Below are 14,773 nucleotides of genomic sequence, written 5' to 3'. Positions count from 1 at the left end.
GTCACCGAGCGGGGACGAAATTAAAAAGACATCGTCATCCAATATAATAACTCTAGCAGGTCGTCGTCTCGTCGTCGACAAAAAAATGCCCGACTTACTTCAATCCAGAATCGTCAACGAGCAAATTTTGCTTCATTCCGCTTGCTACCCTTACTCACAAGAAGAAGGCGTTTACTGTATATTCGCTTGCTTCGCACCAACCAACGAATGCCATCACATAATTGCTTGTATGAACCCGCTCTCCCCATGATTCCACAATAGCTCTGTTGGTAAGTGCATGGAGCTTACGATCCAGAGATCGTTTGTTCAATTTCAAACGTTTTTTTTGTTTTTTTTTATTGATTTTTCCAAAAAAATGCTCTTAAGGCGCAAGAAAAAATGGCACAAAAGTCAAAACTGAAAAGGCAGTTTTCTCCTTTTAAAACAACAAATTGATAACAATAAAAACACACAGCCTTTTTATTTGGCAAATAAAAGAGCTGTGTGTTCTTATTTCCTTCGATTGCTTTTTCAGTTTTGACTTTTGCACCATTTTTACTTGAGCCTTAATCTGTCGAAGACACGATTCATATTTTTAGTCGGCTCAGTGCTCCCGAACGAAGCTTCACCCGTAACGAAGGAATCGTATTTGTTCATCATGACGCCGAGCCTATGTATCGGATCTCTGCGGCAAATCGCCATCTGGCCGACGCTGGTTGAGTGACGATGACGATCTTTCTTTTAGTGTCGTCGTCGACTTTTTCCATTTGACGGTGACGATTGTCTGCCCTGATCCTAATGAAGATAATATACTAAATCAAAGCTTAGGGACGATTCAAATATTACGTCCATCGTTTTTCGTGATTCCTAGACCCCTCTCCCCCCTCTGTCGCGCTTTTTCCAATACCTTATACAGGTACTGTCACTCTTTCGTGGACCCCCCCCTCCCCCAATTGATGGACGTCATTTTTGAATGATCCCTTATTGAGACAATTTGATTCAGAAAATTTGGAAAGTCATCATCATCATCTTCTAAGTACAATGCACATTAGAAACATTTTAAAATCATTGAAGGTACTGTGTTGGATCATACTTAAAGTTAATCGTTGAAAATATGGATTTTAGGTGTATTTTCAGATAGGCTTTTTCAGGTTATGAAAACGGCCAATATTGAAAGACATTTAAAACTAGACTTTTAAAATATTGACTTTTAAAATTTGAGCTCTCGATTTGTGCACATTGAGAATGCTAAGCTAATTCCAAGCCGCATTCATTAAAACTCTGTGCAACCAGAGTTGCTCAATATCAGTCATATAGGTTGATGGCTGATGTACTATTAATATCAATATCAATTGGGAGCTATCAATATCACTTTGATTTGACAACCAATAGCAGTGATGCGACATCGCACTCTAGATCATAATCACTGCAAAATGAGTGATCACGTGGTAATTATCCAAGCTAAGCTATTATTGCGAATCTTTACATAAATCCACGGACTGTCCAACAAAACTTAAGACTAAACTTAACCCATCACTGATGATGCTAATGTGATATATAATGATCCGAATTATATCGTAGTCAACCTGAACAAATCAGCAAATTTTAAGTTGATAGTGACAAAGAACAACTCTACCAATGACTATAACAAAATCTTGATGGGTATTGCAAACATATGCGGTAGAGACATATTTCAAAGCAAATCCTACACGTGTATCTTGAAGATATTGAGAGGGATTGTATTATATATACAATATGAAATAGTTATATTCATATCTAAATGACTTTCGAATGTCAAAACATAATTTAAAAAAAATAGGCATGAAGAAATGAATCTATTCAAAAACCGCTGGAATCCAACAAAAGTGTGTTTTTAAACAGATATCGCTCCAAATTCTCGATCCATATTCGAATGATTAGCAAACCTTGATGCTTTTAAATCTATTGATCACCCGTTGTTCTGTACTTTTCTTAAATCATTTACACCTTGTTAATTTAATTTCTAGTTTGTGTGTGAGTGTGTTTGCTACAACAATATCCCAATCGGAAGTGTCGATACAAAATATTACATTTTGATTTTATGTCTGTTTCCATTAATATTCAATTCAGTAGGATGATACTGGCAAACATTGGCATTTGCTCGTTCTTACTTCCTAACTAGTGTTTCTAACATATCATTGTTGTTGGTCGATAGATTAACGTGCAGAGAGCATTGTTTGCTGCTCGTGTCGCCTTCGTTATCACCATTGACGAAGAGTAACTTCCTTGAAGCCATTTGAAGCTGCTGTGCGAGTTCCATTCTACAAATTATGGGATGAGGTTCAGTGGACACAGACGCAGGCATTGTGAATTTCTTAATTGCTAGTAACCATATACAAAATGTGCAGAACGTGCCACGCTTTCGTGAGGGATGGGATGGGACTTCTATTAAGTGTTATTAGTATTATCATCGTAAAGCAGATGGCCGTCGGCTGGTAAATCTAACTAAATGCTACGACGTTTCACTGTTTTCATAAATTATTCGCTCGGTAGTGATGATGAAGAGGCTAGGTACTACTTTGTTAGCTTCCGACACCGAGCAGATGTTGCCGGTTGAGCAGGACGTAGCCCAAGACCAGGCTTGCTGCCGCCAGTTGGAGTAAGCCTTGGACCCGGTGAGGATCTCCCGTTGCTCTCGGGCTGCGGTTACATGCATCGGCATCGTTGCAGCTCTGCAGGCACCCATGGACGTATCTGTGGAAAAGCGGAAACAGAGAATGGGTTTTAAATGAATGAACCGACTTGCTGCAAGTAGACGACGGTGCACCGGGGCCTTTGAATAGGTAATTCATCTTTAATGCTATTTGGTCGTTAATATTTATTAGGTGGGTTGCATTTGTGGACATCATTGTCAGTGGGATGATGTCAATGCTTCTGTAACGGGTACGGATGTTTGTCATACATTAACACATCGGTTAAATTAAAGTTATCTCGAATTGTTTTCTTTTTTTTTTGTCATATTTTTTTTGTCCAAATCCATCCAAATCCAATCCAAATCCAATCCAAATCCAATCCAAATCCAATCCAAATCCAATCCAAATCCAATCCAAATCCAATCAATCCAAATCCAATCCAAATCCAATCCAAATCCAATCCAAATCCAATCCAATCCAATCCAAATCCAATCCAAATCCAATCCAAATCAATCCAAATCCAATCCAAATCCAATCCAAATCCAATCCAAATCCAATCCAAATCCAATCCAAATCCATCCAAATCCAATCCAAATCAATCCAAATCCAATCCAAAATCCAATCCAAATCAATCAAATCCAATCCAAATCCAATCCAAAATCCAATCCAAATCCAATCCAACCATCCAAATCCAATCCAATCCAATCCAATCCAAATCCAATCCAAATCCAATCCAAATCAATCCAATCAAATCCAATCCAAATCCAAATCCAAATCCAATCAAATCAATCAATCCAAATCCAATCCAAATCCAATCCCAAAATCCAATCCAAAATCCAATCCCAAATCAATCCAAATCCAATCCAATCCAATCCAAATCCAATCCAAATCCAATCCAAATTCCAATCCAAATCCAATCCAAATCCAATCCAAATCCAATCCAAATCCAATCCAAATCCAATCCAAATCCAATCCAAATCCAATCCAAATCCAATCCAAAATCCAATCCAAATCCAATCCAAATCCAATCCAAATCCAATCCAAATCCAATCCAAATCCAATCCAAATCCAATCCAAATCCAATCCAAATCCAATCCAAATCCAATCCAAATCCAATCCAAATCCAATCCAATCCAAATCCAATCCAAATCCAATCCAATCCAATCCAAATCCAATCCAAATCAATCCAATCCAAATCCAATCCAAATCCAATCCAAATCCAATCCAAATCCAATCCAAATCCAATCCAAATCCAATCCAAATCCAATTCCAAATCCAATCCAAATCCAATCCAAATCCAATCCAAATCCAATCCAAATCCAATCCAAATCCAATCCAAATCCAATCCAAATCCAATCCAAATCCAATCCAAATCCAATCCAAATCCAATCCAAATCCCAATCCCAAATCCAATCCAAATCCAATCCAAATCCAATCCAAATCCAATCCAATCCAAATCCAATCCAAATCCAATCCAAATCCAATCCAAATCCAATCCAAATCCAATCCAAATCCAATCCAAATCCAAATCCAAATCCAATCCAAATCCAATCCAAATCCAATCCAAATCCAATCCAAATCCAATCCAAATCCAATCCAATCCAATCCAAATCCATCCAAATCCAATCCAATCCAATCCAAATCCAATCCAAATCCAATCCAAATCCAATCCCAAATCCAATCCAAATCCAATCCAAATCCAAATCCAAATCCAATCCAAATCCAATCCAAATCCAATCCAAATCCAATCCAAATCCAATCCAAATCCAATCCAATCCAAATCCAATCCAAATCCAATCAAATCCAATCCAAATCCCAATCCAAATCCAATCCAAATCCAATCCAAATCCAATCCAAATCCAATCCAAATCCAATCCAAATCCAATCCAATCCAATCCAAATCCAATCCAAATCCAATCCAAATCCAATCCAAATCCAATCCAAATCCAATCCCAAATCCAATCCAAATCCAATCCAATCCATCCAATCCAAATCCAATCCAAATCCAATCCAAATCCAATCCAAATCCAATCCAAATCCAATCCAAATCCAATCCAAATCCAATCCAAATCCAATCCAAATCCAATCCAATCCAATCCCAAATCCAATCCAAATTCCAATCCAAGTCCAATCAATCCAATCCAAATCCAATCCAAATCCAATCCAAATCCAATCCAAATCCAATCCAGAATCCAATCCAAATCCAATCCAAATCCAATCCAATCCAATCCAATCCAATCAAATCCAATCCAAATCCAATCCAAATCCAATCCAAATCCAATCCAAAATCCAATCCAAATCAATCCAAATCCAATCCAAATCCAATCCAAATCCAATCCAAATCCAATCCAATCCAATTCCAAATCCAATCCAAATCCAATCCAAATCCAATCCAAATCCAATCCAAATCCAATCCAAATCCAATCCAAATCCAATCCAAATCCAATCCAAATCCAATCCAATCCAAATCCAATCCAAATCCAATCCAAATCCAATCCAAATCCAATCCAAATCCAATCCAAATCCAATCCAAATCCAATCCAAATCCAATCCAAATCCAATCCAAATCCAATCCAAATCCAATCCAAATCCAATCCAAATCCAATCCAAATCCAATCCAAATCCAATCCAAATCCAATCCAAATCCAATCCAAATCCAATCCAAATCCAATCCAAATCCAATCCAATCCAATCCAAATCCAATCCAAATCCAATCCAATCCAATCCAAATCCAATCCAAATCCATCCAAATCCAATCCAAATCCAATCCAAATTCCAATCCAAATCCAATCCAAATCCATCCAAATCCAATCCAAATCCAATCCAAATCCAATCCAAATCCCCAATCCAAATCCAATCCAAATCCAATCCAAATCCAATCCAAATCCAATCCAAATCCAATCCAAATCCAATCCAAATCCAATCCAAATCCCAATCCAAATCCAATCCAAATCCAATCCAAATCCATATCCAAATCCCAATCCAAATCCAATCCAAATCCAATCAAATCCAATCCAATCCAAATCCAATCCAAAATCCAATTCCAAATCCAATCCAAATCCAATCCAAATCCAATCCAAATCCAATCCAAATCCAATCCAAATCCAATCCAAATCCAATCCAAATCCAATCCAAATCCAATCCATCAATCCAAATCCAAAATCCAATCCAAATCCATCCAAATCCAATCCAAATCCAATCCAATCCAATCCAATCCAAAAACAAAGGCCTATTTAATTCCTAAAAAAAATCCAATTAGAATTCAATCGAACTTAAATCCAAATGTTATCCAAATCCAGCCCACTATGGTCCATGCGGAACCGGTTCCTGGAGTGCACGAAGATAGCCAATCTGGACAATTCGATGAATTTACTCTGATTTATGCCCCAAAACTAAATGAATTCTCGCGTAACATTACTAAAGGACCTATCTAACATTGAGAGGCTCTCTTTGTTTACTTTCTCTTTCATTAATAACTGAGTCACATTAATCTCTTCTGTTGCTTTTTTTGTATGAAACGCTAGTCAAGGAAATTGGCTTTCGATCTATAGTGAAAAACTTCCCAAAATCTTTAGTATTCCACTGTTATAATCAAAAGAGAACGAGAGAGGAGAGAATCTCTCATCTGTACATAGGTCCTTTAGTAATGTTCCGCGAGAATTGTGTCCAATTCTTTACGATTTTTCATGTTTCGATGTATTTTGCCGAAATGATGAATGGTTTTTTTGGTCCTTTTGGAGCATCGGAATGGCCACCGTAGATACCCGTAATATGGGACCACTAAGTTTCAGCACCGAAACTAGGCATGCGACGGCTTAATCTTCAGGTTTTTGAATCCCTGTGACCCTTCTAGTTCAATAACAGATGAATTACCACTTCCGTTCTTCTGGTCCACCGAAATAACCCAGGAATGACCACCGAAGATACCAGTATATGTTAACCTACTCATACAATCATAAATGGGTAACCACCCTGGTTCATTGTGGCAACCGCAACAGCCCTGGATTGACCATCGGAGAAACCCGTATTGAGGGACATATCAGTTTTTGAGCATGAGCATAGATAACCTACAACTCGTAGTTGAGACTCCGTCATTGACCAGAACAATCGAAGTTGCACAGAGGTTTAATGAATGGGGCTTGGGATTACCCTACCATTTTCAATGTGCACAAATGGAGAGCTCAAAATTTAAAAGTCAATAATGGCGTCAATGATCAATCATATTGAAAATTTCGTTACTTTTTAAAGTTTTTTAGTGTGCATTCAATGAAAAAATATGTGTTAATGCAGATATCATATTTTTTCGACTTTTTCATGAACCTAATAGGGTTCAGTTGACATGAAAATGTTTGCTATTTTTTTTTATTCGATTCCGTAAAAAATAATTGAAAATCTTCTAATGGTACACTCTATCCATTATTTATTTTTCTATACAAAAAAAGTACATATGGACGCTTACCTATCATCGTAAAAGAATCGTCCGCAGTGGGACATCCGAATGATTTCCGTATCGGTGGTTAACGTTCCGCTGTCCAGAGCACAGCCCCGAACGGTGATTGTTTCGCCGGTGTCATCTGAAACGAGATGATAAAAGTGCAATGAGAGTTGATGAATCAAATATGGCAGCATTGTTATAGATGGTCGTTGTTGACCAGCTGACATCGGTTGGCCGAAACGGCCTTACTAACGATAGATGGCTATACTGCCCATAACTGCAAAACAGTCACATTCGACATTTTTGACAAAATGGAGTTAATACCATGGAGAGTCATTAAATGATAAATACTTTCGATCAACTTACTGAAATCTGTGAGATTGTTCTATAAAATTCGAAAAAAATACCAAGTTGTTTTGTCACATTGGTAATTATAACCGCATAACAGTCACATTGAGATTATAAATGAGCCTCGTAATGTGATAGCAATGAAATTTCTATAAGAATTATTTTCTGACAATTCACCTAGTATGCGATATGAGTTGTACAAAATATCAGCCTCAAATAAGCATTTTTGAGTTCCTGGTAATTTTTAGAATTTTAGTTTCCTCCCATACTGCCATAAAATGCACACTTAGTATTCCATTTACTCAATGCCTACTTTTGTCGAATGTTACAAATATGCAGTTATGGGCAGTATAGACATTGCCGATGTTCTGTATTGTTCACTGGCAGAGGCTATTACGAATTCATATGGAGCGTAGGAACGCATTCGTTTGAACTGACTCTTTGCGGTCAGTTTTCCCAGGACATATAGATAACAATGTAAAATATGCACAAGAAGTGGCGGTAGTGTGACCTAGAAGCGGCCTTCCAACAGTACGATGATTCAACATCACAGCACATCACACAACCTTTATTCTTTGCTTCAAATGGTTGAAACCGATGAACCAAAAGGTCTAGCTCAGTGGTTACCAAACTGCGTGCCTCCAAATTTTCTGTAGATCCGTTTGCGAAAGATAGTGGTGGTAATCCTACTAGAACACGTGAAAAATAGAAGAAAGGTCGTTTATTCAGAATGCGTGTTTTCTGCCAAGTTAAGGTGATTATAGAACGAAGCCACACCTCAAATTTTCAAGAGCACAAGACTGGAGAACTAAACAGCGCTCCGCGTTGAAAATCTATCCCATTGGTCCACCAAGCAAGCAAGCAATTTGATTGGTTTGCAACGCGAACTGCTGTCAGATTCTCTCGTCTTGTGCACTTGAAAATTCAAAGTTTGGCTTCCTTTTATAACCACCTCAATGTTGATAATTGCATCGAAATGAGCAATCAGTTCGGTGCTTCGGTACAATTTTCCGAACAGCAAATCGAAGCAGCTTCTCTTCGATATGGAAAGGAAACAACCCAAGCAACCAAAAGTTCGGATTTTACTTGAGAAGTGAACTCAGAAGTTCACATCAGGTTCGAATTTTGTTCCATGGAACTATGCTGATTAAAAGAGGATACATTTTCAAACAGAACTTCATTCTCAAAAAAGATCCGTATATATTTGCTAAATACTTTAAAGTGCATATAAAGTTGCATACTTTCTTCCAAAACAACTTGAAAGTTCAAATCATTTTTACGAAGAACCCGTTGAAAACATGAATACAGAGTTCATTGACGGTACTAACCGTACTCAAGGCGAACTTCTCTCCGACTTTAAAATAGAAATAAAGTTCGACATAAGATTTCACAGCAACTTGATACTGAGCGAACTGAACTTGCTGTGAACTTTAAGCAACCGGAATTACAGCACTGCTCCTAGCAGAGTCGAGTGCAACAACTTTATCTGCGTCATATATTCGATTGCCTATTAAGTCCTATGTGAACTTCGAAGAGAAGTTGAAGTTCACAACAAGTTTCGAAATGGCAACATTGAAGCACATACATAAGAAATCAAGACATTGCGTTATTTCTCAAGCAACAGCACAACACGTATGTGGAGCAGCGGTACGTACTACAGATTCAACGATGACGACTTGAGTTTGAGTCTTGTAGCAGACATTGAAAAACAAGCAATCATTGTTGCTAAACATTCTTCAAATGACTAGTCATAAAAAAAACCTCTGATCAAAAATGTGACACAGCACACCGATAGAGAGAAAAAGTGTTTTATTTTTAATTTTTTGTTATGCTGATTGGAGTTCCTATATGAGCTGAATTACATTCTTTACAGCAGCTTAGAGAAACGTTTTGTGAACTTAAGTTTGGATAATTACTTGAAAAGTGCGCTGTATAGAACGCTTTCCATGATCCTTCGATGAGCTAAATAAGCCTAAACATGCTCTTTTGTCTGAACTATTGGTTGCTTGGGAAAGGGTGCCACCAAGGCTTCCTTCCAAATCGTAAAGAAAGGAGAATGTCGCGCAACGAATGAGGCGTGCACAAACCGAATTTAAATCAACATTTGAAAGTCATTAACGGCAACGGCAACGTCCTTACAGTCATCGGAGGAAGGGAAGGAATGTTAATGAGACGACCATTTTTACTAGACCTAAGAATCTTCTGCATCTCCACAGTTGTCATGGAAAGGATATTGGGTTAGCGGGATACGGTTAAGATTTGGGAGTGACCTTTGGTCGGTGAGGCAATATTTCTCGATAAACGCCCGCATAGTCAGTTAGGCTGAGGACCACTGGTCTAGCTGATAGATGTCGTCTATGCAAATGTCGGTTCAACCCTTTTCTTGTTTTTCACACTTGCAACGGGAGTCACATCAACACTTCATTTCATGCTCATGTTCCGGGTTGGTGACATTGGTCGCCATCAGCAGCCTGGAATGGTCTGGCAACATACATCGATGCATATAAAGTATCTAGTCACCACACCTACCTATTGGTAGAACGGCTAAATGATTCTTGAATGGCTTTATGGCACAGAAGTTGCATTTCTCCTATCGGGTTGATCGTCAACAGCTCTCATCGGATGGATGGTGTGGTAGCAAGAGGAATGATTGATGATGACAGAGAAGGCTGTTTTAAATTTGGTTGTATTCCAATGAGCCGTAAAAGATTTAGTGTGTAGATTGAATTTGGATTGCAGATTTTTTTGCATGAAATATGCATAACAAACAACAACTTTACACTTCTTTGTCATATGAAATAGACAGTACGAGTCATTTTGCGGTATATTAATTTTTTATGATGAAATTTCTTTTGGATATAAGCTACGCAGGTCAAATCCAAATATTTTTACAAAATCAGATCATGCTAAAAATTTACAAGGTTATGGATCCTGAAATATCGAAGCGTCGTTAGAAGTGAAGTTGCAAGTACAATTAAATCTGGAATTTGGAAGTTTCATTTCTTATATCTTTTAACACTCTTCTTAAAATATAATAAGGACTGTTCATTTTATAAAGTGGACATATTGTGCATGATATATCTTTTTAATTTATCAATGAAATCGCAATCGGTTTTCTGCACATTGTTCGACCAATGTTGTATAGTCGAATTTCGTTCCCGTTAGTTGGGCTATAGCCCACCTAAAACGAAGGCATACGTTATTTTCTGACAAAAAACGCTATTTAACAATGTTGGTAGTTCTGTTTTTTTTTATTCTATGTTATTTGACAACTCGAAACTCAGGCCAAATAGTGAAAGTATTTCACTAAGTGGGCTACATGTTTAGTGCAACGAATGAAAGTTGACTGTACAATGTTGTGATAATAAAAAGCCACCAAAACAATTAAATTTCACGCGAATAAGGAACAACGTTTAGAACGGTCGATTTTTGGAGGTTATAAAAAGCAATGATTGTTAGAAATTGACTGGAAAATTCGACAGTCCATATTTTTGATTTTCAAAAACAGCATGTTCTTCGAAAGCATCATCAATCAGCCTGCTGAAAAACATCAAGTTTTTTTTGGAGCAATAATTTTTCAGGTATCATACAATAATTTTTAACCTACTTTTTAGAAAAAAAAATATTTTAAATTTAACCTTTGGATTGTCGCTCGAATTACTGTTACGCGAGTAGTCGCGCGTTGTACTTTGTACAACACCCTTGAATTTGCGATTATCCCAAAAGCCTAACTACTTAGAATTATGGCGTCTCAAGGGCTATCATTGATCGAGTTAAGGTACCCCGGGGCAAGTGAGATTCCGGGGTAAGTGGGACATTCCGTCATAGCTCGTTTGGGAAAAGTTTTTCAAGGGGGTATTCTTCTAGAAAGTTGAAGATACAATGATAAGGATAGTATTTAGTACAAAACATATTGTTATTTTTAATACCTTGTGCTGCATGTAACAGTTGTCAGCTCAGCACCAATTTCAACTTGCATGATAAATTGTGACACGTTTCATGTTCTGCATTGGCTTGCAAATTTTTTTAATTTTTTTTTAAAATTATTTAATTGTGCTATAAATCGAATTACCATCGGTAAGTTACAACTTTAAGTATTGTTACAAGCTGCTTACGATAAACAGGTATTTTGTTTTCATTTCATATGAAAATTTCTATAGGCTAACTTACCTTCTTCTTCTTCTTCTTCTTCTTCTTCTTCTTGGCATTAACGTCCTCACTGCTTCTCAGCTTAGTGTTCTTATGAGCACTTCCACAGTTATTAACTGAGAGCTTTCTTTGCTAAAGTTGCCATTTTCGCATACATATATCGTGTGTATGATTATACTCTATGGCCAGGGGAGTCTAGGAAATTTCCATTACGAAAAGATCCTGGACCGACCGGGATCGAACCCAGACACCTTCAGCATGGCTTTGCTTTGTAGCCGCGGACTCTAACCGCTCGGCTAAGGAATTAACTTACCTCAAAATATCTTTATACCCGGGGTAAGTGGGACCTATCGAAACAAAAACCAGAATCAAAACTTTTCCTACACGTTTCAACCCATTTCTCAGAGAGTAGCTCTAACACATTCAAACGAACGATTTTTATCAAAAAAAAAAAAAATTTATTACGTAATTGTTGAATAGGGAGAAAAAATGACAAATCTGTCTAAATATTTTTTTCTATTTGTATTCTGAAATATGAATTTAAAATTGAACGAAGGCAGAGATAAAATTTAAAATACACCATGAGAACGAATACTATTCGTTTTTTTATTCAACTTTATTTGATATTTCTACCAAATTCAGTAGTTGCGGAAAACAGTTCCAAATCATCAAGTGGTTTCCGCCATGCATAACAGTAATAACAAATAATAATTAAATATTCAGAAATTCGTCAATTATTGAAAGTTCACGTGCTACATTTCGATTGATAACTTATAAACGATATATTTTGAACATGTTTTATACATCTTTGCGCTTTTAATGAGTAATTTTCAGTTAAAATTAAATGCGATGTGACATAACCTTACATTTACGTTTTCTTCCTCAAACGTTACGTGGTTTATGGTTGATCCCTTCTGTACATCAAATATGTACTCAAAATTGAAAATCCATGATTTGTCAATCCTATTATTGCAATGGTTGACTTACTGATGTGGTTTGACGCATGAAACTGGATGTGTCCCACTTGCCCCGTTTAGCGAGGTAACTGCGTCTAATGGCTCATTGACCATCTTTCTTCTAAGGTTTTCACAATTTCGAAATTATTCGATCAAATTCATGCACACACCAGCAAATATGTTGCAAAAATGTGACCGTGTTGGATTTGCAAAATTTTGACATTTTTAAATAATATTGAACAATCTGTTTGAACTATCGTTTTTTTATGTCCCACTTACCCCGGGGTACCTTAGTTGATTCTTAAGGGTCCATTCACATATTTAATTACGCTGCTGGGGGTGGGTGGGTGTCTTCAGGATGTTACAATGTTCAAGATGTTGAAAATGGTCATTTTTAACGTTATGCAATTTGTGGATAAACCCTAATGTAGCCACCAGGTCACGCTAGTGAGCATGAAATATTTGTTTTGCAGATCTAAGGATCTTGACCACATTGAAAGATGGCAACTCCGGCAGAGTTGTTCAGTAGCTCAAATGCTTTCTTTGTTTAATCCTTGAAGTTCGAGATTTGCTAAAATAATGATAGCCCTTGAGCTACGCATCAACTTTGTCGAGGATGCCATCTTTCTAAAAGATCAGGATCCTTAAGTATCCGCAAAACAAAAGTTTCATGCACACTTCCAGGCACTGGTGGAAAAAAATTGAATTAACTAGCTCGAACAATCATAGTTCTTAACTTACTGAATAAGGTACCCCGGGGCAAATGAGAATCCGGGGTAAGTGGGGCGTTTCGTCATAGCTCACCTAGGAAAAGTTTTTCATGGGGGTATTCTTCTAGAAAGTTGAAGATACAATGACAAGGAATTTATTTAGTACTAAGGGGAGGGGGGGTTTGGGATTTCTTACGCGCCATACAATTTATTTTTAATTTTCATACAAAAAATCTTACCATGGGGGGAGGGGGGGGTTGAAAAATCCTGAAAATTGTCTTACGTAATTAATGGATCGCCCCTAAACATATTGTTATTTTTATTACCATGTGGTTCATGTAACAGTTGTCAGTTCAGCGCCATTTTCAACTTGCATGACAAATTGTGACACGTTTCACGTCTTGCATTGACTCGCAAAAAATAGATGTGTTTTAAATCTAATTTCCATCAGTAAGCTATAATTTTTAGTTTTATTATAAGCTGCTAACGATAAACCAGTATTTTGTTTTCATTTCATATGAAATTTTCGAAGGTCTATCTTACCCCAAAATATATTTGTACCTGGGGTAAGTTGGACCTATCAAAACAAAACCCAGAATCAAAACTTTTCGTACACGTTTCATACATTTTGCTAGAGAGTAGCACTAAAACATTCAAACAAATGATTTTTATCAAAAAAGATCAACCTCAAATTTCGTAACTGCATAAGAGGGAGAAGAAAAGTGTTATTATTCTTTATTGTTGAATTATTTTTTATTTTTGAAATACGACTTCAAAATTGAACAAACACACAGCTGAAATTTGTAATGCATCATGAAAACGATTACTTTTCTATGTTATTTGAACTTTATTTGTTATTTCTACCAAATTAAGTAGTGATGGAAAACAATTCCTTCCCATAAGGTGGTTTTCTGCCATGCATATAAATAATAACAAAACATATATATAATTTCGTCAATTATTGATTGTTTATGTGCTACATTTTAATTAACAACTTATAAATGAGATATTTTGAACATGCTTAATTCCTCTTTACGCTTTTATTGAGGAATTTTCAGTTAATATTAAATGTGAGGTGACATACTATTAAATAAAAGGTTTCTTCCTAAAACGTAACGTATTTTATGGTTGATCCCTTATGTACATCAAATATGTACTTAAAATTAAAAATCTATGACTTATCAATCCTATTATTGTAATGGTTGACATACTGATGTGGATTGACGCATGAAACTGGATGTGTCCCACTTGCCCCGCTTAGCGAGGTAACTGTGTCCATTGGTTCATTGTAAAACTTTCTTCCAAGGTTTTCACAATTTCGAAATAATTCGATCGGTTTCATGCACACACCAGCAAATATATTGCCAAAACGTGATTGTGTTGTTGGATTTGAAAAATATTGACATTTGAAAATTTTATTGAACAATTTGTTTGAACTATCGTTTTTTTCGTTCCCACTTGCCCCGCGGTACCTTATTTTGTTTTCATTTCATATGAAAATTTCTATAGGCTAACTTACCTTAT

At 36.7% G+C, this 14,773-nt stretch overlaps 1 protein-coding gene across 2 annotated transcripts in view; it reads right to left on the bottom strand.

Annotated features, from left to right (window-relative positions):
• Nucleotides 1-2,081: 2,081 nt before the first annotated feature.
• LOC5574821 overlaps nt 2,082-14,773 on the bottom strand; it is a 125,920-nt gene continuing 113,228 nt past the window's right edge. For both annotated transcript variants that reach the window (XM_021849583.1, XM_021849584.1), the window contains exons 5-6: nt 7,111-7,225; nt 2,082-2,712 (exon numbers count right to left, since the gene is read on the bottom strand). In XM_021849583.1, coding sequence (XP_021705275.1) covers nt 2,541-2,712; nt 7,111-7,225 — 287 coding nt within the window. In that variant the 3' untranslated portion in view covers nt 2,082-2,540. The remainder of the gene's footprint in view (nt 2,713-7,110; nt 7,226-14,773) is intronic.

The sequence above is a fragment of the Aedes aegypti genome, chromosome 3, assembly GCF_002204515.2.
Source record: "Aedes aegypti strain LVP_AGWG chromosome 3, AaegL5.0 Primary Assembly, whole genome shotgun sequence".
Classification (NCBI taxonomy): Eukaryota; Metazoa; Arthropoda; class Insecta; order Diptera; family Culicidae; genus Aedes; species Aedes aegypti.
This window is presented reverse-complemented; position numbering and strand designations above follow the sequence as displayed.